The sequence below is a fragment of the Liolophura sinensis genome, chromosome 8 (genome assembly GCF_032854445.1).
Source record: "Liolophura sinensis isolate JHLJ2023 chromosome 8, CUHK_Ljap_v2, whole genome shotgun sequence".
Classification (NCBI taxonomy): Eukaryota; Metazoa; Mollusca; class Polyplacophora; order Chitonida; family Chitonidae; genus Liolophura; species Liolophura sinensis.
The window spans coordinates 40,982,179-41,007,161 of NC_088302.1; the positions used below are offsets into that span (position 1 = coordinate 40,982,179).

General features: G+C 40.1%; 3 protein-coding genes across 3 annotated transcripts; 2 read left to right on the plus strand and 1 right to left on the minus strand.

The window, feature by feature from the left end:
• The first annotated feature begins 1 nt into the window (after position 1).
• On the plus strand, positions 2-7,985 carry LOC135472115 (BTB/POZ domain-containing protein 1-like). Its single transcript, XM_064751473.1, is given in 5 exon segments — positions 2-1,599; positions 1,601-1,746; positions 3,324-3,411; positions 4,744-4,890; positions 5,495-7,985. Coding segments are annotated over 5 exon segments (1,713 nt in total). The 5' UTR covers positions 2-426; the 3' UTR covers positions 5,654-7,985.
• A 430-nt stretch (positions 7,986-8,415) lies between these two features.
• LOC135473975 (uncharacterized) lies at positions 8,416-12,722 on the minus strand. Its single transcript, XM_064753948.1, has 4 exons — positions 12,492-12,722; positions 11,497-11,867; positions 10,977-11,159; positions 8,416-9,564 (listed from the first exon to the last, which is right to left on the minus strand). Exons 2-4 carry the CDS (start codon positions 11,645-11,647, stop codon positions 8,579-8,581), a joined length of 1,320 nt encoding a protein of 439 aa, XP_064610018.1. The 5' UTR covers positions 11,648-11,867; positions 12,492-12,722; the 3' UTR covers positions 8,416-8,578.
• A 613-nt stretch (positions 12,723-13,335) lies between these two features.
• LOC135472818 (zinc finger protein 37-like) lies at positions 13,336-21,069 on the plus strand. Its single transcript, XM_064752502.1, has 4 exons — positions 13,336-13,452; positions 15,795-17,055; positions 17,668-17,824; positions 18,463-21,069. Exons 1-4 carry the CDS (start codon positions 13,405-13,407, stop codon positions 19,946-19,948), a joined length of 2,952 nt encoding a protein of 983 aa, XP_064608572.1. The 5' UTR covers positions 13,336-13,404; the 3' UTR covers positions 19,949-21,069.
• Positions 21,070-24,983: the final 3,914 nt, after the last annotated feature.

Consider the following 24,983-nt stretch of genomic DNA (forward strand, 5'->3'; position numbering starts at 1 on the left):
GAGTGAAACCATTTTTCGAGAAGAACTATCAAGAGAGGTGAACAATCTCTGTGGTTGCCAGGCGGTGTTTCGGCAACAACGTAAAAGCTACCGTTGTTTGCTGGATGTACAATGATGAGTAGAAACAAAATGAGACCGACATTTGTAGTAACTGACTGTGGGAATTTCGCTGCCTGCTCGTTTCCCTGACAGATAGCTGTATAACTCGCGAGACTGATAATAGTGCTTGCAGGCTTGGGCTGTCACTTGACTCGAAACTCTGCTTGATCAGGAAATAAGGAAGTTTCAGCTTAACTGGAAAATTAACTATTTGTGGGACAAGTCATATGTTACGCTATTAATACTCCTGCTACAATGATTTACTTCCACCTGAAACTGAAAGCAAAACAGATAGCAATATAAGGCCTTAATTAGTCACTGATTACTATGGAACCCGACAAAATGAGTGAGGAAGGTGCAAAAAATTTACGAAGCTCACATCAAGCCAGTAATCAAGCACGTCCAAATGTAACCTCAAGTCCTGCCAGTGACAGCACTGTGGCACAGTGTCAAAATAACACCTCGGTGAGTGTCACAAGTAACATGGGAGCAAGTTCAAGCAATCAAAGGGATCGAGATGTGGGTGACATGGCATTTAACTCTAACCCAAGGCCAATTTCCAGCATTACATCGGGATCCAACCCAGTGGCAGGCGCTTCAATCCCTGTGCATAACCATGTGAATATCCCAGCTATTGGCAGTGCCAGTTACAGTGGAATTAACCCCCTTGTCCCTCTTCAGCCGTCTGTCAAGAAATTATGTTCAGGTTCCGGCCAGCAAGGACAGCAGTTGGAAGGGGCACCCTATAACTGGCAGAGTGGAAAGACATCGGTGAAAGAACGTCTAGCTTATTTATTTAACACAGATGTCATGAGTGATGTGAAGTTTCAGGTTGGAAAGCCTCCGAACACGCAAGTGATTCCAGCACACAAATTTGTTTTGTCGGTTGGAAGCGCGGTTTTCGATGCTCTATTTAACGGGGGAATGGCAACCACAGAGAGCATGATCGAAATCCCGGACGTAGAGCCTGCAGCTTTTCTCGCTTTGCTGCGCTTCCTGTACTCAGATGAGGTTCAAATCGGACCAGAAACTGTAATGACGACTCTTTACACAGCAAAGAAGTATGCTGTTCCAGCGTTGGAGAAAGCTTGCGTGGAATTCTTGAAGAGAAATCTCAGTAGTGATAATGCATTTATGCTCCTTACTCAGGCACGTCTCTTCGATGAACCACAACTGGCTGCTCTGTGTCTTGAGACCATCGACAAGAACACCTCGGATGCAATAGGCGCCGACGGTTTTACGGATATAGACCACGAGACTTTATGCGTTGTGCTGGAACGTGACACCTTGGGAATTCGTGAATGTAAACTGTTCTCGGCAGTGTGTAGGTGGGCTGAGGCTGAGTGTGTGAGGCAGAACAAAGGCACAACCTCCGAGAATCAGAGGCGGGTCCTGGGGCGATCTCTGAGGTTGATACGCTTTCCATTGATGAGCGTTGAGGAGTTTGCCATGGGAGCTGCTCAGAGCGGAATTCTAGAAGACAGAGAAGTCGTTCAGCTTTTTTCTGCATTTTACAGTAAATCCCAAACCTGCTATCAGTTTTTCTGATGTGCCTCGGTGCTGCCTGACTGGAAAGGAGCAAGTTGTATCTCGCTTTTGTCAGATTGAAAGTCGCTGGGGTTATAGTGGTACAAGTGATCGTATTAGGTAGGCATTGATTCTATTAAAAATCGTATCATATTTCATCACATCCTGAGTATATGCCAGTCTGTCAGTTTCATTGATAGATCGGTTGTACACCTCATGGTGACGTTCTTGAGATTAAGATTTATGAATAGTTACGTTGTAAATAGTTGTTGTAAAAAAAAACTCAGTGAAGTTGTGAAAGGAGCATAATTTCTGCCTTTGTAGATTGGACTGGATCACAGGTTTAGTCAGGTTGGGGTAGTGGGGTGCCTGAGTGTCTGTAAAAAAGAACTAAAGGAATGGTGTCATTGAACTGTAAAGAAGTTTGATGTGTTGGCATCGCTCATTACAGTGTCATTCTGAATATCCTGATGAAAAACTTGAAGCAGATATTTTGATAGGCCTGATGGCAAGCTGCAAAGTGAGAGTCAGAAGTCCTTCTATGTGAAAAAAAAATGAGTTTCCAAACCAACATTGCTGACCCTAATTACTCACCTTGTCCTCTTGTTTTAGCTACATTCGAGCACGTATAATCCTTCTCTACTCGTCTACAGTATTATTTTTCTCTTGTTTGTCCATTGTCAACAATATTTTGACGAACAGAGTTTCCCACACCTCTTTGCCGTTCATACTTTCACTCTTACCGTGACGTCTGGCAACTCATGAACTGCTTACGTCAAATGCTTTGTAGACATCGCCCTGGGAAACATCCGGAAGAACACAAATCTTCCCCGCTTTATCTTTCTTGGAGTTGTTGGTGGTGATTTGTTATTCTTCGGTAGTATCTCTTTATTTATCAGCAGTCTTTTGTCAGCAGTGCTTGTGTTTGTCCTGTCACAGTATCTGCTGCAAGGTTTAATCAGAATATTCAAACTTAGCCTCACCTCCGCTCCTCGTGCAAAACTGTTTAAGAAGCATTCATCAATAAAATTAATTCAGGTCTAAATTAGAATGATGTTTGCATAGTTTAGATAAAGAGAATGCATGCGTTATAGAGTGACCTTGGCCTTGTTCTAGATTTCTGGTACAAAATTTGCTAGTAGTGGCAGTGATGTGAGCTGTGAAGTGAACATAAAAGAGCATGGTCTGGGCTGTAAGGACTGTGAAGTGGTGGCGTTTGGTCATGAACCAGTGTGACAGGGTGGTTCGATGGTTGCAGTGAAACTTAGATCCTCACTTGAACGTGACTGATGTTTCCTGCAAATGAACAATTTTCTGATGTGAAGTAATGAAGTTCAGTGACTTTGAAATTGGACGGATTGTAGCAACATGGTTCTCATGCCTAGTTTTTTTCTCCCCCCCATCAATCCTGTTTGTCAGTTTTTAAAGTGTGGTATCAGTTTGATGTGCCCCTTATATTAACCATATAACCATTAAAATCATATACATGTACATGTAGCTAGTCTGTTTGCAACCTGCAGATGGTCGTGGATTTCCCCCCGGGCCCTGCCCTGTTTCCTCCACCATAATGCTGGCCGCCGTCGTATAAGTGAGATATTCTTGAGTACAGCGTAAAACACCAATCAAATAAATAAAATACATGTAGCTTTTCTTGAGATCATTAGAAATACCACAAAATTTTAACTTTTTTCCCACAGATTTATGGTGAATAGGCGCATTTTCGTTGTTGGATTTGGACTCTATGGCAGTATCCATGGGCCAACAGAGTATTCCGTCAACATACAGGTATGTTATAATTTAAAGAGGGCACTAACAGTGTAAACCACCAGGAAAAACAGAGCAGACACTTGGAAAATGAGTCACATTGTTTTACCCCTATTTATAATATATAGGTATATTGGTTTTTCATCTTAATTTTATATCAAGAACTGCTTCACTTCAAGTTGGAAATAGGATAATCCTGAAAGCGTATTTCAATCAACATTATGTCTGGTAGCATTCTTTGTTATTCACCGTGCCACAAGTTGGAAATAGGATAATACGGAAAAGGTATTGCAATCAACATTATGTCTGGTAGCATTCTTTGTCATTCCCCGTGCCACATTCACTGTGCCACAAGTTGGAAATAGGATAATCCTGAAAACGTATTCCAGTCAGCATTATGTCTGGTAGCATTCTTTGTCATTCACCATGGTACATACGACGGACATACCTTAAGGTTCTGAAACCCTTGTTTTGCAAAATTGTTTCCTATATTTGTTCTCTCATTGTTAATTTCACTTAAGTCCATGTCATTTGCATTAACAGGGGCAAGAAAAGCCTTCCCCTGGCAAACTTTAATAATGTACCCTATTTTAGGTGGGGGTTGAACTCCCGTCTATAAAATTTTTTTTGGTCTGATCAGACTTCTAGAGAAAGTTGCAGCATGTATATACATATCAAAATAGGACAGCTTTCCCCTTGGATGGTACATATGCAACATTTATGATTTTCATGATTTTTATCAGTTTTATAGATTAGAACTTTGATGGACACTAAAACTGTAACTTACATGTATCCTTATTAAATAGTGTCCTTTAAAACATACAAGTACATACATGTAGTAACATAGCTGCATTAAAAGATAACTCAATAAGTGTTCCTGCATTAAAGAGGCGTAAATCTGTATTTGTTTTTCTAATTAGAATTTCTGTTTTTTACCAAGAATAGGTCAAATTTTGCCTGTTGATAAGCACTGAACAACCATCTGTGCTATTTCTAGTGGTAAAATCATTCTAGTGTTTGAAAAAGTTATAATGCGACCCACTATACAAAGTTTAGCAACTTTATTATAGATTTTAAACATGTGATCAGAAAAGGCTGATATTTTGCTGGAAGTAATTATTTTGGCTAGACTAATACCAAAACTTTGATGGATTTGTGGTGATTTTTTTGCCCAAAGACCCTTGTTTGACCCAGGCTTTTAATTTTATGGTTTTCTGAGTTTGTCCTTTTGTTGAGTACATGGCAACATTACTTGCTTTACATCATGTACACTGAGACACAGTTTGTTTACATGATGCTAGTTTTTGCAGTACAGTACATATGTACTTAATCTGTTGTTTTGATACATTGCAGATAATTCACAGTGATACTGGTAAAGTGATGGGCCAGAATGACACTAGCTTTCAATGCGATGGCTCTAATTCCACTTTCCGTGTGATGTTCAAAGAGCCTGTGGAAATCATGCCAAATACAAGTTACACAGCCTGCTCTACCTTGAAGGTTTGTATTTTGTCCTGTGAAATATATTATCTTAATATTAACATACTGTTGTCTTCTCTTCCACCTGAGCAATCTGTTACCCTCCACCATTAGACACGGCTGCTGTCGTACAAGAGAAAAGGTCTTTAGTATGATGTTAAACATCAGTCAAATTGAATTGAATGTTCTCTTCCATCTAATTACAATTCTTCCTTTTATGAAATGGGACTCTTTCTGGCTCTGGTGGTGAAAGTGCTGACCTACTGCAATTGTTTATTCCTTGACCAGTACGGTGGCATATTTGAAGCAGTCTCTTGTATGTTGGTCAAGCTGTGCTTTTAAGTCAGGAGGTTTGTCAACTGGTGAAGCGTGGTTGCTTACACTAGACACTCTGTTTTTCTTCACCCATGAACCTTACTGGTGTCATATATGTGTAAAATTTGGCGTTACATAAATAAATCCGGCACTGAAACAAAACACAAAACAAGACACATATTATTTATGCAAAGGTGAAATGTCAGTCTTCTGGTCAATGAGACTGGCCACAAGGTGTCATGGTGATATGGCTGAAACATAACTGGAAGTGGCATAAAATGTTTTTTTTTTCACTAAATCTGTTTTGCAGGGTCCTGACTCCTATTACGGCTCCAAAGGGCTACGAAAGGTTACCCACGAGTCAGTCTCCAGTGGGAAGGTGACATTTCAGTTCACATATGCCGCAGGCAACAACAACGGTACATCCGTAGAGGACGGACAAATCCCAGAAATTATATTCTACACCTAGTCATAGAGCCTATCCAAAGAAATTACTAATAGTATTAGAATAGGGCTTTGTTTTGTTAATGTGCAACGGTGAAGAACAAATCGTAGAGAGAAAGTAAAGTATTGGTGACAATGTTAATGCAAAATAATGCTCAACTTTTGTTTTCATTAATTCTGTTACAGATCAGTTGTCTAGTCATGAGAGTATTGTTTGTTTGTAGAATCCATGTCACTGTTGTGGTAACATTTTTCTTAACATCTTTATAAAGTGGACAATTGTGTTTGTTGTGCCCATTAATCTGGCCTCAATGTTGTATTATTGCTATTGTGTTTTGACCTCTGAACCCATCTGTGAATGGACCAGACAGGAAAAAAACTGTATATGAAATAACAAAAAAGAGATATTGTGTTTATGTGAGATAATTATTTATTGAAGTACATGTATATACCAAATGTGTGTGCGGCAAAGTATCAAAAACAATGTACTGATACCGTAGAATGGAATTTACACAGCCTATTTTGTTCTCTGAGGTGTGAATGTTTAAGTGATGGTCAGTAAGCTTACACAAATTTCTACAGACTGTAAAAGTCTTGAAAAATAGCCAGAGGCATCCTGTATTGAGAGCATCTATGAACAAGTGAATCAGGATTTTGTTGATAAAAGCAACATAAGATTCCTTTTAGTATTAAAATAGGACTGTATGAGCAGGCAGTACAATCTTCCTGAAATACAACATACATGTAGTTTTAATACGTGATGAACAGTATTGCCATTTGCCTATATTTGATATGACAAGCCTGCCCTTGTTGATTCTCCCTGCTCAGAATTTTAAATAAACAAAAAAGAAGTATAACTTAACTAAAAATAACTTGATAGCAAACTTTTCTCATTTTTTATTAGCCTTGATGTTTTTGAACTAACAGGTTGATGTTTTTTTGCACTAACAAGTTGATGCTTTCAAGTTTATGTCGTGCTGGGATACATGTAAAACCCAGGTCAGCAGTGTCTGTCGTGACTGTCTTCTATTTAATATTTGCGGTGTATTAAAGAGGCAGCAGTCTATCCTAAACAGGTATTTAGGAGGGGACCTTGTCCTCAGTGTATGTCCTGTTATTTTTGACAGATTGTACACACACATGCTTTAACCAGGAAAGGTTATGCTGGCAGTAACTTGCCTGGTAGTGTTGTTGAAGCATTTCTTGAATGTTTTAATTTTATATAATTGTAAACTTTACGCCGTGCTATTGCCCTACTGTTAAAGTGGGCGTGTATTTGTAGGTCTGAGTGTATGTACGCTGTTTGTATACATAAGCATTTGTATGCATTGATGCACTGGTGTACCTGTCTCTGCTACTCAAAGTGTTTATTTATGAGAACTGTTCTAATCTCAGACATACATTTACCATGTGATTGAGGAACAAGTTGAACATGTTCTGTCTGGTATGATGGTTAACAAAATCTTGGGCTGCTTACAACATTGAAATCAATGGGTATCCAGTCAGCCTGTAGAAAACTTGTCCCATGTCATTTACAGAGATGAAAATTTGTGGTCTTTGTCCAAAATTTTAAAACGTACTAAAAATGTAGAACATTAACTAAATTTTGTTAATGGATTGGTGTATGTCAAGCGAACTATTGTCCTCCTTGCTTTATGATTTTTGACCTTGTAATGTAGAATGTTCTGGATTTACAAAACACAAATCAGTGCTTCAGCCTAGTCAGTAAAGGAAAAGGTAAATGCAAGATGATGGTCAGGTCATGTCACACAGGGAAGTCACTCTGTCATTACAATATTTGGACTCGTGAATGGTGTGGTGCATATATGTTCATGACATAGTCCTTTAATGTGTTACTAATTCATGCCTGTTCTGAGTGGTGGAGTTTGTGAACAGACATACATGTATGCCTATAGCCAGAGAAGACTTTAAGTCAGTAAATCATAAGCAACTGGTATATCAATTTTATATTACATGAAAAAGCTCTGGATTTGTGGAACACCTAGGGTTTGTGCTATTTTCTCACTTTATCTCATATGTGCAAATTCCACGAATGAAGAATTCACATATGCCCTATAGCAGATAGGATCTGGTGGTCACCAAAGAAAACTGACAACCTTTCTGGTCAGGTCTGCTACGGGTAAGGAATGTAACCTTAAATGATGAGCATGCAGTTGAACGAGCCAGAGAGAAGGTATGGGCCGTTTCTGAGGTCTGTGATAGTCTAAGTGTTTAGGCCAGTGTTGTCATGATCATGTGCAATATGTTGTTTGTCCTAGAAGCTGTGACATCAAGTCTTGTATTGGCTGGCATTTTGTGATTTTGGACAAAACTGTGAATAAACAAGTGAACCCTAATTCTGGTAATGTTTAAATTTTCATTTTATTGCATTAAATTCATTAAAGCAGCCAAGTAAAGAGGTTGTACAGGTAATACAGGTGTTGCTCTCCATATGCATCATTGTGTCTATTGATTTCGGTGTGCTTTGTGTAAAATAGGGGGGCCTCCGTGGCACAGTTAGCGCGCTAGCGCAGCATAATGACCCAGGAGTCTCTCACCAATGTGGTCACTATGAGTTCAAGTCCAGCTCATGCTTGCTTCCTCTCCGGCCGTACGTGGGAAGGTCTGTCGGCAACCTGCGGATGGTTGTGGGTTTCCCTGGGCTACGCCCGGTTTCCACCCACCATAATGCTGGCCGCCGTTGTATATGTGAAATATTCTTGCGTGCGGTAAATAAAACGGGAGGGGTGAAATATTGTAGTGTATGTGGTGAAGATATTTGGTTCCTTCTCTACATTCTACCTTCTCAAAAAAAATTTTGTATCACAGTCAAGCGCAGCCTAATTAAAACCACTGCCACATTCTAGATACCTGACAAGCTTGACACAAAGACATTAGGATCTGGTGCTGTAAGATCTGGATTTGAACTTGCAATTTGGGTATACTTGATCTATGTGGGGGACAGAAGGTAGTTGATTACACTGTTGGGTAGAGGTAGCATCTTAATGTTTGTTACAATGCAGCACTGCTGGATCTTTAGTTTACAAAGATAACGCAGGTCCATTTTAATGGGCAGCTGCCAAATTCTAACTTGCCCATCCGTGCTGCTTATAGCCAGATGTTCACCTGACCTGTCAAAACTCATCCTTATCACAACAGGTAGGCGTCCACTGCAGGCTTGTACCTGAATTCCGGGACACTTAGTCTCTCCTCCAAGTGTCATGGTAACTTGTCGGCTGTAAGGGCAAAATAAACGAATGGTAAAGTCTGAGATTGCAATGGCAAGGCAGTCTCCATTTGGACTGTACTTGACACAATCGACAGTCTCTGCATCAATGTGAAGGTCTTCCTCATGCAGTACCTTGCAGGTGTCGATGTCTATCAGGAATATATGACCGTTGTTCCCTCCTGCTGCTATAAAACTGTGTCCAGATGTTGGGTCAAAGTCGTAGCTCCTTTCATTTGAAAGACTGACACCTGAGTCGACACCTGGGAACAGCTGACTGTGCAGCGATAGATCCCGTTTGTTCACGGTGAACAGAATACCTTCAGAGTGTGATAGGGCAATCAGGGAGCTGTCTGGGGAAAAGTGACACTCCACCTGCTCTGTGTAGGACCGCGTACCTGTGAACGAGGGACACACATTGTGACAAACTGTGGTGTTCACCCTCAGTAGTCGTATATCAAGTCTGCTAATTTCCAGCTCAAAGTGACACTGTATGCGATACAATACAGCTAAGTACACACCATCGGGTGAGAAGGTGCAGTATTTGTAACTGACAGGCCTGATAGCATCGTCTTTTATGTAACGGTCATTGTTATATGTGTCTACGACTCTGACGCAGCCTCTGCCCACAAAGCCAAGGTATTTCCCATCAGGATGTAACTGTATTTTCGGACGAGATGTTGTTGTGGTCCCCTTCAGCACGCCACAGCCTGTGAAAGAAGCAATATGCTACATGTACGTTCACTGCACATTTTGACAGGCAATAACGGTATCACACTAAATAACTGCAGGGTGCAGCCATGGCATTTATTATTATTCCACACTTTTATTTTTCCTCTAAACTAACAAAATGTTTGGTCAAAATATATTTTTGTAGCTATATGTGGTTTTAAACAGCAGAATCCTCAAGAACAAAATAAGTTCACTGCACATGTCTAATGATTTATTTATTTGATTGGTGTTTTACGGGGTACTCAAGAATATTTCACTTACACGACGGCGGCCAGCAAAGCCCAGGGAAAACCCACAACCATCCGCAGGTTGCTGGTAGACCTTTCCACGTTCGGCCGGAGAGGAAGCCAGCATGAACTGGACTTCAACTCCCAGTGACCACATTGGGGAGAGGCTCCTGGGTCATTTTGCTGCGCTTGCGTGCTAACCAACTGAGCCATGGGGGCCGCCTCTAATAATGAACATCTGACAATATTCATATAAGTCTCTCCAGATACTTAAAGGAGAGGAAAACATAAAAATGATGCCAAAATCAGATGAAAAAGCACCAAGACTTATTTGCAAATATGGTCTTTAAAATTTCTTTTTTTTTTTTTAATTTTTTTTCTGCACACAAGGGCATTTGAACACATATTTGTAAGTGTGAGTGTTTGGGACCACATTCTGGTATTTATCATTGTTGCACAATCCTGTTTTAAATAATGATATGATGCAAGTCTAATACATTTATTTGAATGTAAATTTGTTTTTATATCCAGTCATATGCATTTACTCTGAATTATGATAATAGTTTAACAACATAATAGAATATATTAAAAAGTAAATCTGATAAAAATCCAGATTTAAAACATTTTTTAGCTGAAAAGACTAAATTCTAGTGCAAACACATTTATCAAACATGTGTTACGTCCTCATTTATAACACTATTACACAAAAACTATATGTATCAAAAGGTGGTCCCAAATACCCATCATATTAAAAATTATTTTCAAGTGTCTTTTTCTCTTCAAAGAAAATCTGAAAAAAATATTAAAGACCACATCTACGACTAGTTTTTCGCACCCTTTCATCTGAACTTATTTTTTATGTTTTCTCCATGTTTAATAAGTTCAACTACAAAGTATAACTTCAGATGCAAGTTGAAAATGTAATTTATAAGATTTTGAAGACAAAAATGAAGTGTGCAGGTGGAACACACATGAATTTCACAGACAATAGAAAATAACCTGTCCAGATTAGAGAATGTTCCTCTAATATACCAAACGTGCAATATGTCTGTCAAATTTGTTAAGGATTCGGGGCACATAACAACCAATACTATATGTATACCTAAAAATACCAAAATTACATACATCTACATATAAACAGTAGAGAATGTATGAAGTCTTACAGAGTTCATCTTGGCTGATCTGCCAGTGTGTGATAAGCCCTGCCCTGACCCCTTTACACTGGACCCAGGTGAGACCTGTCCTAAGGCTGTACGCCCCTGCGCTTACCACAAGCTGACTGCTGTCATAAGGCACAAACTGACAGTCCACCCACCAGTACGGACTCACCTCATCACACGGCTCACCTGTAAACACAGAAAGCTAACAAGTTTGAATTTGCAATAGCCCCATAGACTGAGGAGCAAGATATCCAGTGCACCATTATCAACTACTAAAAATAGAGGCAAAGCACTGGCACAAAGATTGAAAGATTCTGTTCATATCAGTTATCCAAGAGATTTGAGATTATTTGTGATACTGCTCATTTCAGAATAAAGGTCAGTTTTTCTCTCCTTCAGACTAATGTGAGGAAACTAGTGGATATAGCTAAGTATGAAAGTTAGAACAATGACAAAGATCTAATTAAAATTTATGCAACAAACGTCTGTAAAGGCCTACATAAAAATGCAATTTCAACATTACCCAATTCTTTAGGATAAGCAGAAAATTCCAGGACCACTTCTCCTGGTATGCCCTGCCTTTTACGTGGAAACAACTTGACTTTATTCCTGGAATTAACTGTCCTGACGGGGATATCTTTAGGATCCCATGCCAGAGATACTGGTATTCCCATTTTGGCTTGGCACAGCTTATTCAGTCCGTGAGAAACACTTTACAAGAAGAAGTGGTCACATGATGGAATATCATGCACAAAACAGCTACGGATGCCAGGCTCAATTCCTACATCAGTGATACCCCAGATCCAGAGCAGATGTGAGCCTATATGCGTGTCACGAGCTATAACTACTGTACTGAATACATCTTCATCTGTATAATATATGCTGTCAATCACCCTGGAATGCAAAAAAAGAGAATGTTGAGCTAAGTAGATGAATACAATGCATAAATATAATACTGTAAAACTTGATAAAACTGTGCAGATTATTTGTCCTCACCTCATGGTACTATCAGGATGTCTCAAACTATTAGTTGTAGAGACGGCTGAAAGTTTGATAAATTAGGGTATGTAGTCACTCAAAGGTGAAAAATTTTGCAGCCAATTTGTGGTCAATCATTGAACATGATGATTTAGAATGAAAGTTGGTCGAATGCTACTGGTTTTTTACTCTCCATCCACATCTTGAGCAATAATATTCCTAAATCTTGATTATGAGCCACGCCAAATCACAGAAAAAATGAAATTCAGATAAAATATTTTCAAACACTTAAAATATGCTGCAATAACAATTGAACTATTCGAAAGTATTAACAGGAGTCTCATAACAACCAACATTTGATGAAGTACCCGGTAGGTAAATTTAATTTGCTGAATGATGGTCGCCTAGACCTATGCCACGGCTAAGCTAGCCCAAAGCTAAGCTGGACGTTCCTACCGTAACGACCTGCTTCGGTCATATGGACTTCCACGCAGACAATTTCACTAAAAAAAAACAACAAAAAAACGGCTCGAGCCCTACCTTATTTTGCTATCCACCGATTCCCTGATACGAACAAACGCCTAAGCCTAATTTCACCCCCATGTCACGGGCAATGTCGAGAGACTGGGGTGTCGGAAGGCGATTAAGATATGAATCTATGAAGCAGCAACATTAAATGCTACAAACTATTCGAAGGTTAACTGAAATGTACATAACTACGGCAAGCCTGGATTTCGCTGGCCAAACAAGTAGTATGAAGTGAGAGTTATTCCCATCATTTAATACGCGACAAACGCGCACTTGTTGCTACAACTATCACGACAATATTAACTTTATACACAGAAGAGTTAATGAGGGGAACTAACTTACGCTGCAAAGCGTATACAAATTATAACATTAATTTTTAGGATATTTTAACCTTTTAAAACTTCACTTGACATTTAACCTGTTTTCCTTTTCTTCTTTTTGTTAAATTTTGCATGTATATTTTCAACAAATATGAAAGTTACCAAAAAATGATCAATTTTAGTGATGTCAAGTCACTGTAAATTGTAATATTACTTACTTATATTTTTTGGTAAAAAAGTAAAGACGGATCAGTTTATTGTGAAATTTATTGCATGCAATGCTTTTTTACAATTTTAGTCACGGAATAGGAGCAGTTCTGGAGTCCAGTCCTGACTCCTGTGTGGCCTCAAGGTGAGGAGAGGGACGCGAAGCTGGGTACCATGTATTTCACTTACATCTCAAAACTTTGATGTACACCCATACCCCCTATACTGTGTAATAGACTTGACCTCAAAGCGGTCACATGATTGACAGGTCATCACACGCAGGACGCCATCTGTTGGGGTTCTCGCCGAGGGTGCGCCTGAGTCATCTACAACATTATGGAAAACGACTGAAAATTGCTGATAAATCACTGTATTCTGACCCGAAACCCTTAGCAACGATGGCAGAAGACCCAAAGAACATGGATCTGGGAGATTTTGAGTCTAAGGTAGGTTGATGAGGGCAAGTTTGTGTTGTTGAGACATGCGGGTTGGGCGGTTCCCACCCCTCTTTCTGTACGACAAAATGCCGAGGGTCTCGCTGCATACATCTGCAAATACACTCCGAACTTTTGCACAGCTTAACGCTGTATTTCATCGAAGTACCTATGAAATATCTAGCTCTTCAAAATGTTTGTTTCATTAGGGAAATTGTTGTGGTGTTACTGGGTAATTTAAGTGCTCTGCTGGCTCCGTGAAGGCGTGAAACTGTGCTGGGTCGGGAAAATAAGAGGCAGTAAGGGCGCTGTTTGTAGAGGCCATATTGCAGCCGAGAAAGAGGCTCCAGTCGGTAGATGTCGTCGAATGTGGGTCATGTGGGAATAGAAATAATGTATACGTCTGTCCTGAGTCAGCGAGCCTTCAATCAGAATGAACGAATTGGATTTTTAATAGCATGAAAGTAAAGTTAATAAATAAACGAATTAAAAAAACCCCAAAAACACACACACACACGAAAAAGAAATAAAATAATAACGTGTAGGCCTTATTTCATCTTTTTTAAAAAATTTCGTATTACACTCTTTGACTTACACAGTTTACCTGATAAGGTGAACTGTAAAGGTCTTGGAGCTGGAACTGAAAGTTACCAGTAAAACACATGGTCATGATTGTGTGTTCTTTTGTGTATTTGCAATGTACAGTCTATAATACTGAAGTCTATTTACTGAAGACATAACATTAATTTTGTTGTATTTCAGCGTCAAAGTGATCTGGGCTCATTTGTCTGACGGTCAATCATATCACAAAAAAAAAAAAAAAAAATATGCCATAGGCCTATTTATACCAAACAAAAATTATTCTTGTGACTTGTGTGATTAAAAAAAGGTGTGGAATTTTAAGAGATACTCTAAAGGAAAATACAGAAAAAAACTATACTGGTACTGAACAGAAAACTCACTGTTGTGTCACTGGGATAATAACAGATACCAGTATTTGTGAAATGCTGTTTAACTCATCCATTTCAGCTATGTGCCCATTTTTTTTTTTCAAAGGAGTGAATACAGGTATCTGAGTTTAAGTATGTTTGGACATCTTTTGGACTCTTGATTTCTTTCGGGGTTTGTATAAGAATCAGGGAAATCATTGTAATACAAGTGAATATGTAGTAAACTTTTCAGCACTTGGGAAATAATAAAAAAATGTCAACCAGCACCCAAATTCTGAAATTGTGGCAGAAAGTGGGTCATTTTCTATTACTCTTATCTTAATATCCAAAGTAAATTACTATGTCCAAGGTAAATCACTTCCATGCAATGTATAAATAGACCTACCCACAGTACCCCAATGGTTAGAGCACTCGTCTTGAAGTCGAGAGACCTGGGTAGGGGCATTCCAAAGAGTTTAAAAATGGTACTTGCTGCTGCCTTGTTTGACAATCATCATTGGCAGGTTAGAGCAAGGACACTTAACTGGTTGCCCTGCTGTCAGTATAATGTGACTAGGTGCGGCGTCATGTCTGGTGTCGTCAGCGTGATATATGTATTTCAGTAGTGGCAGGGACTCACCCTGACACAAGAAGACACACACCCAATGACTTCTCATCGTCATATGACTGAAAACCTGTTAAGCACAACATTAAACCCCAAGCATGCATACATACATGTACATACCCACAGTTCAACTGACTTGAATTTGAAGTTTATTAAATTACTCTGGCAGAAGTCATGTTGTTTTTTTCCCCTTGGTAGGAACACCTGTTATATTTTTAGTACCTATCAAATTATGTTAAATCCACCGCAGGGGGATGGTAGAATAACAGTATACTGCTGCAAATGAGGCACCTTTCCTGTGTAAGGGTCACTTCTGCCTAACTAAGTTCTCTTGTAATAAGCCAAATCTGCACTTCATGAGTCTTATGATTTAAGGCACTTTTAGGCGACATTTAAGGTGGAGGCTCACAAAAACTAACATGGCTTAAGTATGCGATTTTAAGGTGGCTGTATTTGGTGCTATTGAGCTGACAGATCTGGTTATACAAAGCGAGCCTTTTTGCTGCATTAGTTTGCGAGAGAGCCAACCTTGTATCGTCTAAACCTGCGTGAACTGGCAAGAATTCTGAAATGGTGATTAGGAGTGCTACTTTGCCAGTTTACCCACATGTTGTTATCGCACTGGCCTGAATAAACAGGAAACTACAAAACTTCAGTCCACTTAGCTGCTTTATAGCCAGCTCCAGTTCTAATTAATGGTTAATTAATTTGATCTGTATGTTTATTTTGCATGTTCTTTCAATGTTCTACAACACGCTTGTTTGACTGAGGGTCTGCAATACACATTTTGCTTGTTGCAGGTTGATCAGATGGCGGCCATGTTAAATCAACTGCAAGAGGCTGGTCGCCAAGGTGAAGCAGTCAGCAAACTGAAGCAGTTGATGAATACATTGGTGAAAGTGTGTCCAGAGACTGTCCCCCATGTGGATGGATCAGGGGACCACACCCACATGGGGGGAGAGGAGGAGCCGGAGGAGGATGAGCTACAGGATAACCCAAAAGCTATTGCCCGCTCAATAGTTGAGGAGTTGGTGGACCAGACACTAGCTGAGGAGGTCCCACGCAAAAGGTCATCCAAATCAAGGGCTTGTAAAAACCCTGCAGTTGAAAAGGCTGGAGTTAAACGACTTGTGAAAAAAAGAGGCAGAGGAAGACCTCCAAAGCATGCTCAGGCAGCTGTTAGAGCAGAGAAAGCTGCACGACGCAGGGAGTTGTTGGAAAGTGGCAGTGGCAGCCTGGGCGGACCTGGGAGGAAAAGGAAGAACCCCAATCCTCAGAAGATTCCTGTTGAGGATTCCGATGAGGACACCAACTTTGCTGAGCCACAAGATCAACAGGACATCACGTTGGTTTGTGACAAGTGTACCAAGTTCAATACAAAGAGCGTCTCCAAGTTCATCCGCCACATGCGGCTGCACGGTGAGGCCTTACTGAGCTGCTTGACCTGTCAGAAGGACATGTACTGTCTGCAGGAACTTCAGCGGCACCAGTGCTCAAAAGCGTCCACCGTGAAAAGGAGACAAGCGTCTGCCTGTACCTGCGATATCTGCGACGAAACATTCGTGAACAAGAGGATGTACAAGGAGCACTTGAAGACTGCTCACAGCATGTCGGGAACGCAGTGCGAATCGGAGAGTCGTGCACAGCTTAAGTGCCAGTACTGTGACCGGACTTTTAGTCGCAAACTCTCTATGTTTATACACTACAAGGAACATGCAGGAGACAAATGGGTGTGCCAAACCTGTGGAGACTTCTGTGAGGACTTTGACGTCTACACCGCCCACATGGCTCAACATGCCAGGGACGCCAAGTTCAACTGTGACAAATGTGGCTTGACTTTTCAGAGAAAGCAACAGTTTGATCAGCACCTCTCGGCGCATGCAAAATACGACTGTGCCAGCTGCAAACGTAATTTCTCCACAAAGAAAGATTTACAACGTCATGAGAGAAATGAGCATGGTGCTAAGGTGCCGTGGGAACACAAATACCACGAGTGTGACATTTGTGGGAAGAGCTATCCCCGGCCTGGAATGTTAGAGATCCATCGCAGGATTCATACAGGTAGCCTGACTTTCCCATTTTTCTCAGAAAAGATGTTTCAATTTAACTCTTTGCTTGCATACTATGGTTTTGACTAGTTTCTTATTCTGCTTAACTCAGGGACAGGGATTCAGTGATCATTATGCAGTTAAATTTACCTGTACATGGTGTTTGTAAAATGGAATATGTCTGAGCCAGATTAACTTTATATATCATTTTGGTGCGTGTTCTTGGTGTAGATTTATTTATTTATTTGATTGATGTTTTCCTCGTTACTCAAATATATTTCTCTTATACGACGGCGGCCAGCATTATGGTGGGAGGAAACTCTTGGCGAAGAAAAGGAATGGCTTATTGTATAACTGGCAGATGTTCATTTCATTAGCCAGGTTCGCATGTTCAAATCTAGCTTGTGTTTGTGGAGACACAACGTACATGGGAGTAAGGAGGATTGTCAGTGCTGTCAGATACTGTATGAGCGACCCGGTGTCTTTGTTTACACTGTTCACTTTGAAAGTTTCATTAACTCATAAACCTGACAGACATAATGTGCAAGTGTCTCTTCTAGAGCACAGTGTTGAACATTTCATTGTTGTACTTGTCTTTATTTTGCAAAACATTTCTGTTCACCAGGTGAAAAACCCTTGGAGTGTTCGGCCTGTAAGTTATTTTTCCGCACCCCAAAGGCATTGTCTAAACACAGACAGACGTACACGCACATGCAGAGGAGTGGCAGCATAGGCAAAGAGCGACGCTACCTGTGTTCCCTGTGTGGGAAGGCTTACTTCAGGTTTGTGTTTCTTCTGCATAATCTTCTGTTAAGACACTGTGTGATTGTGTAGCCAATAAAAAAACTATCAGTTTTATTGACCTGACCTTTGAACTTACTGCCATTTATCAATCACTTCGCTTTCTTTTTTACGTGGTCTTTATTTGAGCATTTATAAAGCATTTTTATTGACATCATTTTGTGTAGAATGATGAAATTATACTGTTTTCAAAGCCTTGACAAAATTTTAACCAGCATCAAGCTTTTACAAAACCCCCCCCCCCCCAAAAAAATTATTGATTTGTAATTTGCTCAAACCCCAAGGACTAAAGGTCTACCTGAGGAAGAATTTTGTTTTTGAGCTACGTCCCTAAAGTGTTTTGTGTCATACAACAGAATTTCTTTAGGAAATTGATATTGTGAAGATAGAAGAAAATTGTACATTTTGAATGATAGACTTGGCAAAAATTTATCTTTTGAAGATAAATGTAAAAATCTCATTGGATTAGTTTTTTGCTGACATACCAGAAATATCTTCATGTAGTTGCTGAAAGTGTCTAACAGGGTCTAACCATGAAGTGGATTATGAATTTCAGTTAAAATCAGACAAATAGAGTCATCATAATGATTGTCATGAATAAGTGTTTCTCTGTTTGCAGACGTCAGGCCCTGTTACGTCATCAGAAGTACCACACTGGAGAGAAGCCGTTCAAGTGTCCGCACTGCGAATATCGGTGTCCAGAGGCTAACAACCTCAAGCGCCACATGCTGCTTCATTTCAGTTCCCAGCGGAGTTTCATGTGTGAAATATGCGGCTCATCCTTCCATGCCAAGAAGACCCTTGAAATGCATCATGTCTACAAGCACAGTGAGGATAGGCAATATCCCTGTTCTGAATGCAATATGTCGTTCAAGGCAGCAAATGCGCTTAGACGCCATTTGAGAAGCCACAGCACCGATAAGCCTTATGCCTGCTGGTGTGGAGCATCGTTCAACCGGCAGTACAACCTGAGACGCCACATGAAGTCCGTCCATGGGAATGATGAAACCCTGCCGCCAGTACGTAAAGTGGCTGTGCTGGACACGCCACCAGAAGAACTGGCAGCAAAGGCTGAAGCGGAAAAAGAAATGACGAAAGTCAAAGGGAAGAGAGGAAGGAGGACTAAGCCATATGGTAGCACGGTCTCCAGACCGGTACCCCCAGTGCAGCCTGTGCAGACGGTCAGTGTAGAGACTCACCCCCAGCACATCGTGATAGCAGCCCCACAGCCGCAGCCTGGACAGCTGGCTACAGAGATGACAGACCAGGAAATCCAGCAACATGTGATGGCCACGCTGCCGCGGGTGCTGGATGACGCATCCCTCATCAACAGCCACCTGCAGCATCAAGAGGTGCACATCCAGCACATCCAGCTGCATGAGGTGCATGTCCAGCACCCTCAAATGGAGGCAGCTCCCCAGACCGCCCCCACCCACGTCATTGTGTCAGCCCAGGACAGCCATAACATGACCGCCTCCCCCGTCAGTCGCCCTATGAGCGTGCCTCACCCAGGCTATAGCACCGGCACGGCCCATCAGCAATGGCATCACATGCCCATAGTCATGCAATCACAGGTCATCACCTCTCAGCACCTGCCCATAGAGCAGGAACAACAACAACAACAGCAAGTCCAACAGATACAGCATGTAAGTCGTTCGGAGACACCAACCTCCCAGCACAGCTTGGTGACAGTGCCAGTGGCAACACGCCAGGTGCGCCAGGTCACCGGAGCGCACCTGGTACAGGAGCGCCCTATGTCACACCCATCTGCACAGGCGGTGCAGCACCATCACACCCAGATGACACCCGTTACCCATGTGCATCATCCTCATTCCCAGCAGCACCACACACAGCCCACCCATCTCCAGGCCACCCATCATGTCACTTACCCAGAGGTGACCTATCCTGATGGGGAGACAACCAAACAGATGGTGCTCATCCCCAGCATCGCCCCAGGCACAGAGGTGGTCAGTCCACAAGAGGAGCAATTCTTGGCTAAAGCGGAGCAAGCGGCCATTGAAAACATGGCCCAATATCAGCCCGGCAGCACTGGTTACACAGGCCTGCCTATACTGCTACATCAAATCAATACGTCCAGTCAGTAACACATTGTATTAGCTTTTGTATGGTGTTCGTAAATACAGACAACTGAGTCATGTATGTAACAGGGCTTCCTGTACTGTAACACCTGATGAACATATCCAGTCAGTAACACACCATATAGACCTTTGTGCAGTGTAGATAAAAACACTGCATAGTCCTTTCGTGCAGTGTTTGTACATGTATATAACAGACCTGCTTATGCTGCTACACCAGATAAATACAGCCAGTCAGCAAGACACCGTATAGACTTTAGTGCAGTTTGTACATACGGACAACAGAGAGGTGTATATAACAGACCTGCCTATGCTGCTACACCAGATAAATACATTCAGTCAGTCAGCCCCATATAGACTTTTGTGCAGTGGTTGTAAAATATAGACAAGTCACAACTGACGTGTAGCCCATAAAAGGCCTTCTCATACCGCCACACTTGATCAGTGCATCAAGCCAGTGAAAGATGGTGTTTGTGACTATAGACAACTGAGACATGTATATAACAGGCCCCCCTATACAATGTACTGTTGCACCGGATTGACGCATCAAGTCAGTAACACGGTGTACAATCTTTTGTGCAGTGTTTGTAAATACATGTATAGAGAATGAGACATGTTCATGACCGCTTACACTGCCACATGCACACCAACAACTGTATATTGCAAGCAGAATTCATTAACACACTTAAGTTGTGTTGACATTTATAATCCATGTTTATAATTGTTTTAAAAATACTTATACATAGTTATGTATCAAATTCTACAAATGAGCTTCAAAATCTCTGGGTCCCTTGAAACTCCAGGTAGCATGAATTTGAATACCATGTATGATTATCAAGCTTGGTCAATAATCTGATTCTAATAATCTGCTGTTATCAATGATGAATTATCAATTCACGCATACACATACGTAGGCTACCATTGTCACATGCTCTCAAATTGGTATACGATGAACTGCAATAATGTGTCCTTAAATATTTATATATTTACATATATCATATTAACAGGAATTGTAGATTAAATGTACTGCATATGTTTTATATAAAAGGAAGAATCAACTGACAAGAAGATCTACAGTATGAACTATACTTCATCTTTTAGAAGTGCTATTCTGATTGAACACTAATAAACACTGAATATATGTAATTCACTGCTATTGATAACATATTTGTTGCCTTTGTTGTTTAGACCAGTCCATAAGAAGATTGCCTTGTGTAGGGTTGGTTTATTTCTGTTAACCATATGATAATTTATATAAAGAACAAGACCGCACAAAATTGTAGTATATGTAAACAATGCCAGCTAGAAAACTAAATCTAGTTTACACATATTTTGAGATGTTTTAAAAATACATGTAGAATTAATTGCATTCAGGTGTTTGAATTCTAAGGTGATCTTGATGGGAAATTTGATCAAACTGCCAGTGTTAGATACTCCTGTTACATCACATATTTTCTTCTATATATTCACCTACAGGCACATTTTTTGAGCACTTTGGCGTCCTCAAAACAATGGCTACAGACATGGTTCACAAAAGCACACTATAGAATTCAAAGATGTAAATGCTTTTCTCTCTTGTCAAGAGAAAAAAAAATTACATATCAACTGCATCATTCACGTAGGAAACATACTTTGCTGTCGACAGGATAAGAATAATATGGTCACGCCTAAGCCCGCTTCAAATCCTACACACGCCCAGTGTCATCCTATACCTGATATTAAGATAGATTCGTCTCTTAATCCCAGCTAGTACTGATAGTATATATATATATATATATATATATATGGCCAGGTTATATAATGGTGAGCTTTATCATTGCCATGATTGATTGGTCTGACGTTGGGTTTGGCAATCAGAACAATCTTGGACTAAACTAAACGTGTACGGCGCATGTCCATCGACCATGCACGTTACACACTGAGGCCTGTATAAGGGTAGGCCTACTCTCAAAACATTAAACTGTTAATTTTAGCAAAGTCTTTCGCCTGCGTGAGTGATGCTAGAATGTATTCTGATAACATTATTCTGTCAAATATAACATACAGGTATTCTATTGGGCTAATTCAATATAAAGATTCTATTAGACGAACACGATACTATGTGGTAATAACACATTCCAGCATCACTTGGACAACAGACGTTCTGTTAGAAATAACAGATTAATTTTTTGATTGTAAATTTATTTATTTATTTTCTCACATATTTTAATCGGTTTGAGGAAATAGGCCTAAACGTACAACCTGTCTAGAACGCTAATGTGCTGTCAATAATTCTTATTATATAAATCATTCAGAGTTTTCTTGTAAATGTATAAGAGAAAAGACTCACTTTGAAAGGTATGACATTTTTAAAAGCTTCATGTATGCTTTTGTACACGCGAGAGTTGCGTCTGTTTTTGTTGGTTTAAAGCTAAGATACATAGGCCTTTCGTATACTTGTACATGCACAGCGAATATGTAAGATTTGAGATTGATAAATCATAAAGAAACACGTGCTCAAGTTGGAGATCGAGGAGAAAAAGTAAAATGTGACCATTCCTAAGAAAAATCACTTCCTGGTCAAACTGATTTGCATGGGACCTGCATGTATTTGTTTGTACGTGTGATAGTTTTTGCATTGCTTGGCCGAGCTAACCTTCTGAACAAGATGCCTATGTATGATGGCATCATAAGTAGTCTCCCCTGGTATATAATTACCTGGGTGACAATAACCGCTAACCGATTCAAGTTTTTTGCTTCACTTTTGTTGTCTTGAATGTTAATAAATCAGTTTAGCAGTAACATTATACTGCTTAGCAGTATATATATATATATATATATATATATATATATATATATATATATATATATATATATATATATACACATTCCAAAATATACTTCATGTGCATTTGATAGCATGCAAACATATCAGTATGACTTACAGTGAATGGTATTAGGAATGACTTGATATGTGCTACTTTTAGATAACCGGGCAATCTTCCGCTGTACAACTTCCCATTAATGTTTATTTATTTATTTGGTGTCTTACGCCGTACTCAAGAATATTTCACGTATACGACATTAAGATGGGAGGAAGCATTAAGGTGGGAGGAAACCGGGCAGAGCCCTGGGAAAACCCGCGATCATCCGCAGGTTGCTGGTAGACCTTGCCACGTACGGCCGGAGAGGAAGCCAGTCTGAACTGGACTTAACTCACAGTGACCGCATTGGTGAGAGGCTCCTGGGTCATTACGCTGCGCTAGCGCGCTAACCAACTGAGGCACGGAGACCCCGGCCCATTAATAAGGTCGCACGATGGAATGCATGCAGCTCCATTTTGTTTGGCTGTGGCTTTAAGTCACTAGGCGTGACAGGCATCTGGCGGTTGTATCCCTGTCTGCGTCCGGTTACCGCTGGCTGTGCCCGTTTTCTTCTAACAATCAACATGATCTCCGTCGTGTATGTGTATGTACAAGTGATATATGCTTTAGACTTTTGTCGACGTGTGTAAAGACGACTTGAAATACCAGTGCGATGATGAACACCGATGATAAACACGCATAACAAGCAAACAAATAAAATTCATTATATTTAAGCAAAACACAGTGTATTACTCAATATACATAGTCCAACGACTGAAATTGCGCTTTATAAGCATTGCTGGAAGGAAGCTTTGATAGAGAGATCCAGGTCGTATATTAAGGTTTTTGATTATGAGACATGCATGGCTATAGAATTGTATGATAAATCATCTCTGATGGCTGTAACGCGTTACTTACCGACCATACACCTGGGACTGAAGCTGATATGCGAGAAGTACTGAAGCGTAAATGTAAAAACTAATCACATAACTAATCACAAACCCATAACATATCATAACTGATGGTGATTTAAACGAAATTCTTCTTAATCCTTCCAATACAGACATATCTAACATTAGAAAATCTTTGGAACGACACTGCTGCTGATTGATGAAGCAACTAGACCTGCCTGCCTATAATATCACTGCTACACCCATCACTTCCAACAAGCAGGGATTAAGAGTCAAATAGAGGAGCCAGGTCATAAAAACATCGCATAAATTCTCAATCAAATTTACTTTCAAAGAACATAACTCAAATACATAATTACGTTTATTAATTCCTGTAACAGTTCATTTATACCAAGACCTTTGGTCTGGCAAACATCAGAATTATCCGCACTCTCCACGAAAACAACCCTTGTATACATGGATACATTTGTCAGATTAGCAAACATTTTCGAAACCAGAGAATAATTATTACCAGTATTCCCAGTCCTTTGGAATATTTTTTTTTCATTCTTGTGTATTTCCTTCTTCCTTAAAATGCAACAAATGTAACACCCATCATACATTCAAATCCTGGAACGGCTTCGAATTTTCCAAAAACTTATACAGATCTATTTCGCTCTGACCAGTAAAATGTTCGAATGTCTTGTATTTCCAATATAGATTTTCACCATGCATCTTCCCTCAAAACATTAATCCTCATCAACAAATGGCAAGCTCCATTTGGATTGCAACCTACTTCGGCCATGGATGACATTGGGTCCCGCATGCAGTTATATATAGGGTATGCATGTTTTAAACCATCTTTTCTCTCACTTTTATAAACGATCTCCAAACATGATGACATTCTAAATAACACAAAGCTCTTTGCCGATTTTATGTCCGTGTTGCATAAAGACCTCGTATTCCACAATGTTAATTGATCCTATATATAAGTACACTTGATATACATTTGATAACTGGGCAAAATCTTGGCTTGTTGGCTTCAATTCAACAAAGACAAAACTCCTTATATTTTCGAGACTTATACACAGAACAAGCTCCCATCAAATCCCAAACGTTACGATATATTTATAGGAGAAATGAATTGACCAACACACAGAAACACTGCTTAGGTATCTTTATAATAAAACAGCAATGATATAACAGGATAACAGGGACAGGATTGTGTAAAATCTCCTTGAAAGTCTAATTTTGAGCTATATGCATGCATGCATGTTTATAGTTCTTATATAACCACATGATTAAAAGACG

What these genes read in the sequence shown, in the direction of transcription:
- LOC135473975 (XM_064753948.1), bottom strand. Translation starts at nt 11,647, where the DNA reads ATGGGAATACCAGTATCTCTGGCATGGGATCCTAAAGATATCCCCGTC. An exon ending in TGCTTATCCTAAAGAATTGG is followed by an intron (nt 11,160 to 11,496) that starts GTAATGTTGAAA and finishes CTGTGTTTACAG; the next exon opens with GTGAGCCGTGTGATGAGGTG. An exon ending in GATCAGCCAAGATGAACTCT is followed by an intron (nt 9,565 to 10,976) that starts GTAAGACTTCAT and finishes CTTCTTTCACAG; the next exon opens with GCTGTGGCGTGCTGAAGGGG.
- LOC135472818 (XM_064752502.1), top strand. Translation starts at nt 13,405, where the DNA reads ATGGCAGAAGACCCAAAGAACATGGATCTGGGAGATTTTGAGTCTAAG. An exon ending in TGGGAGATTTTGAGTCTAAG is followed by an intron (nt 13,453 to 15,794) that starts GTAGGTTGATGA and finishes TGCTTGTTGCAG; the next exon opens with GTTGATCAGATGGCGGCCAT. An exon ending in TGTGGGAAGGCTTACTTCAG is followed by an intron (nt 17,825 to 18,462) that starts GTTTGTGTTTCT and finishes CTCTGTTTGCAG; the next exon opens with ACGTCAGGCCCTGTTACGTC.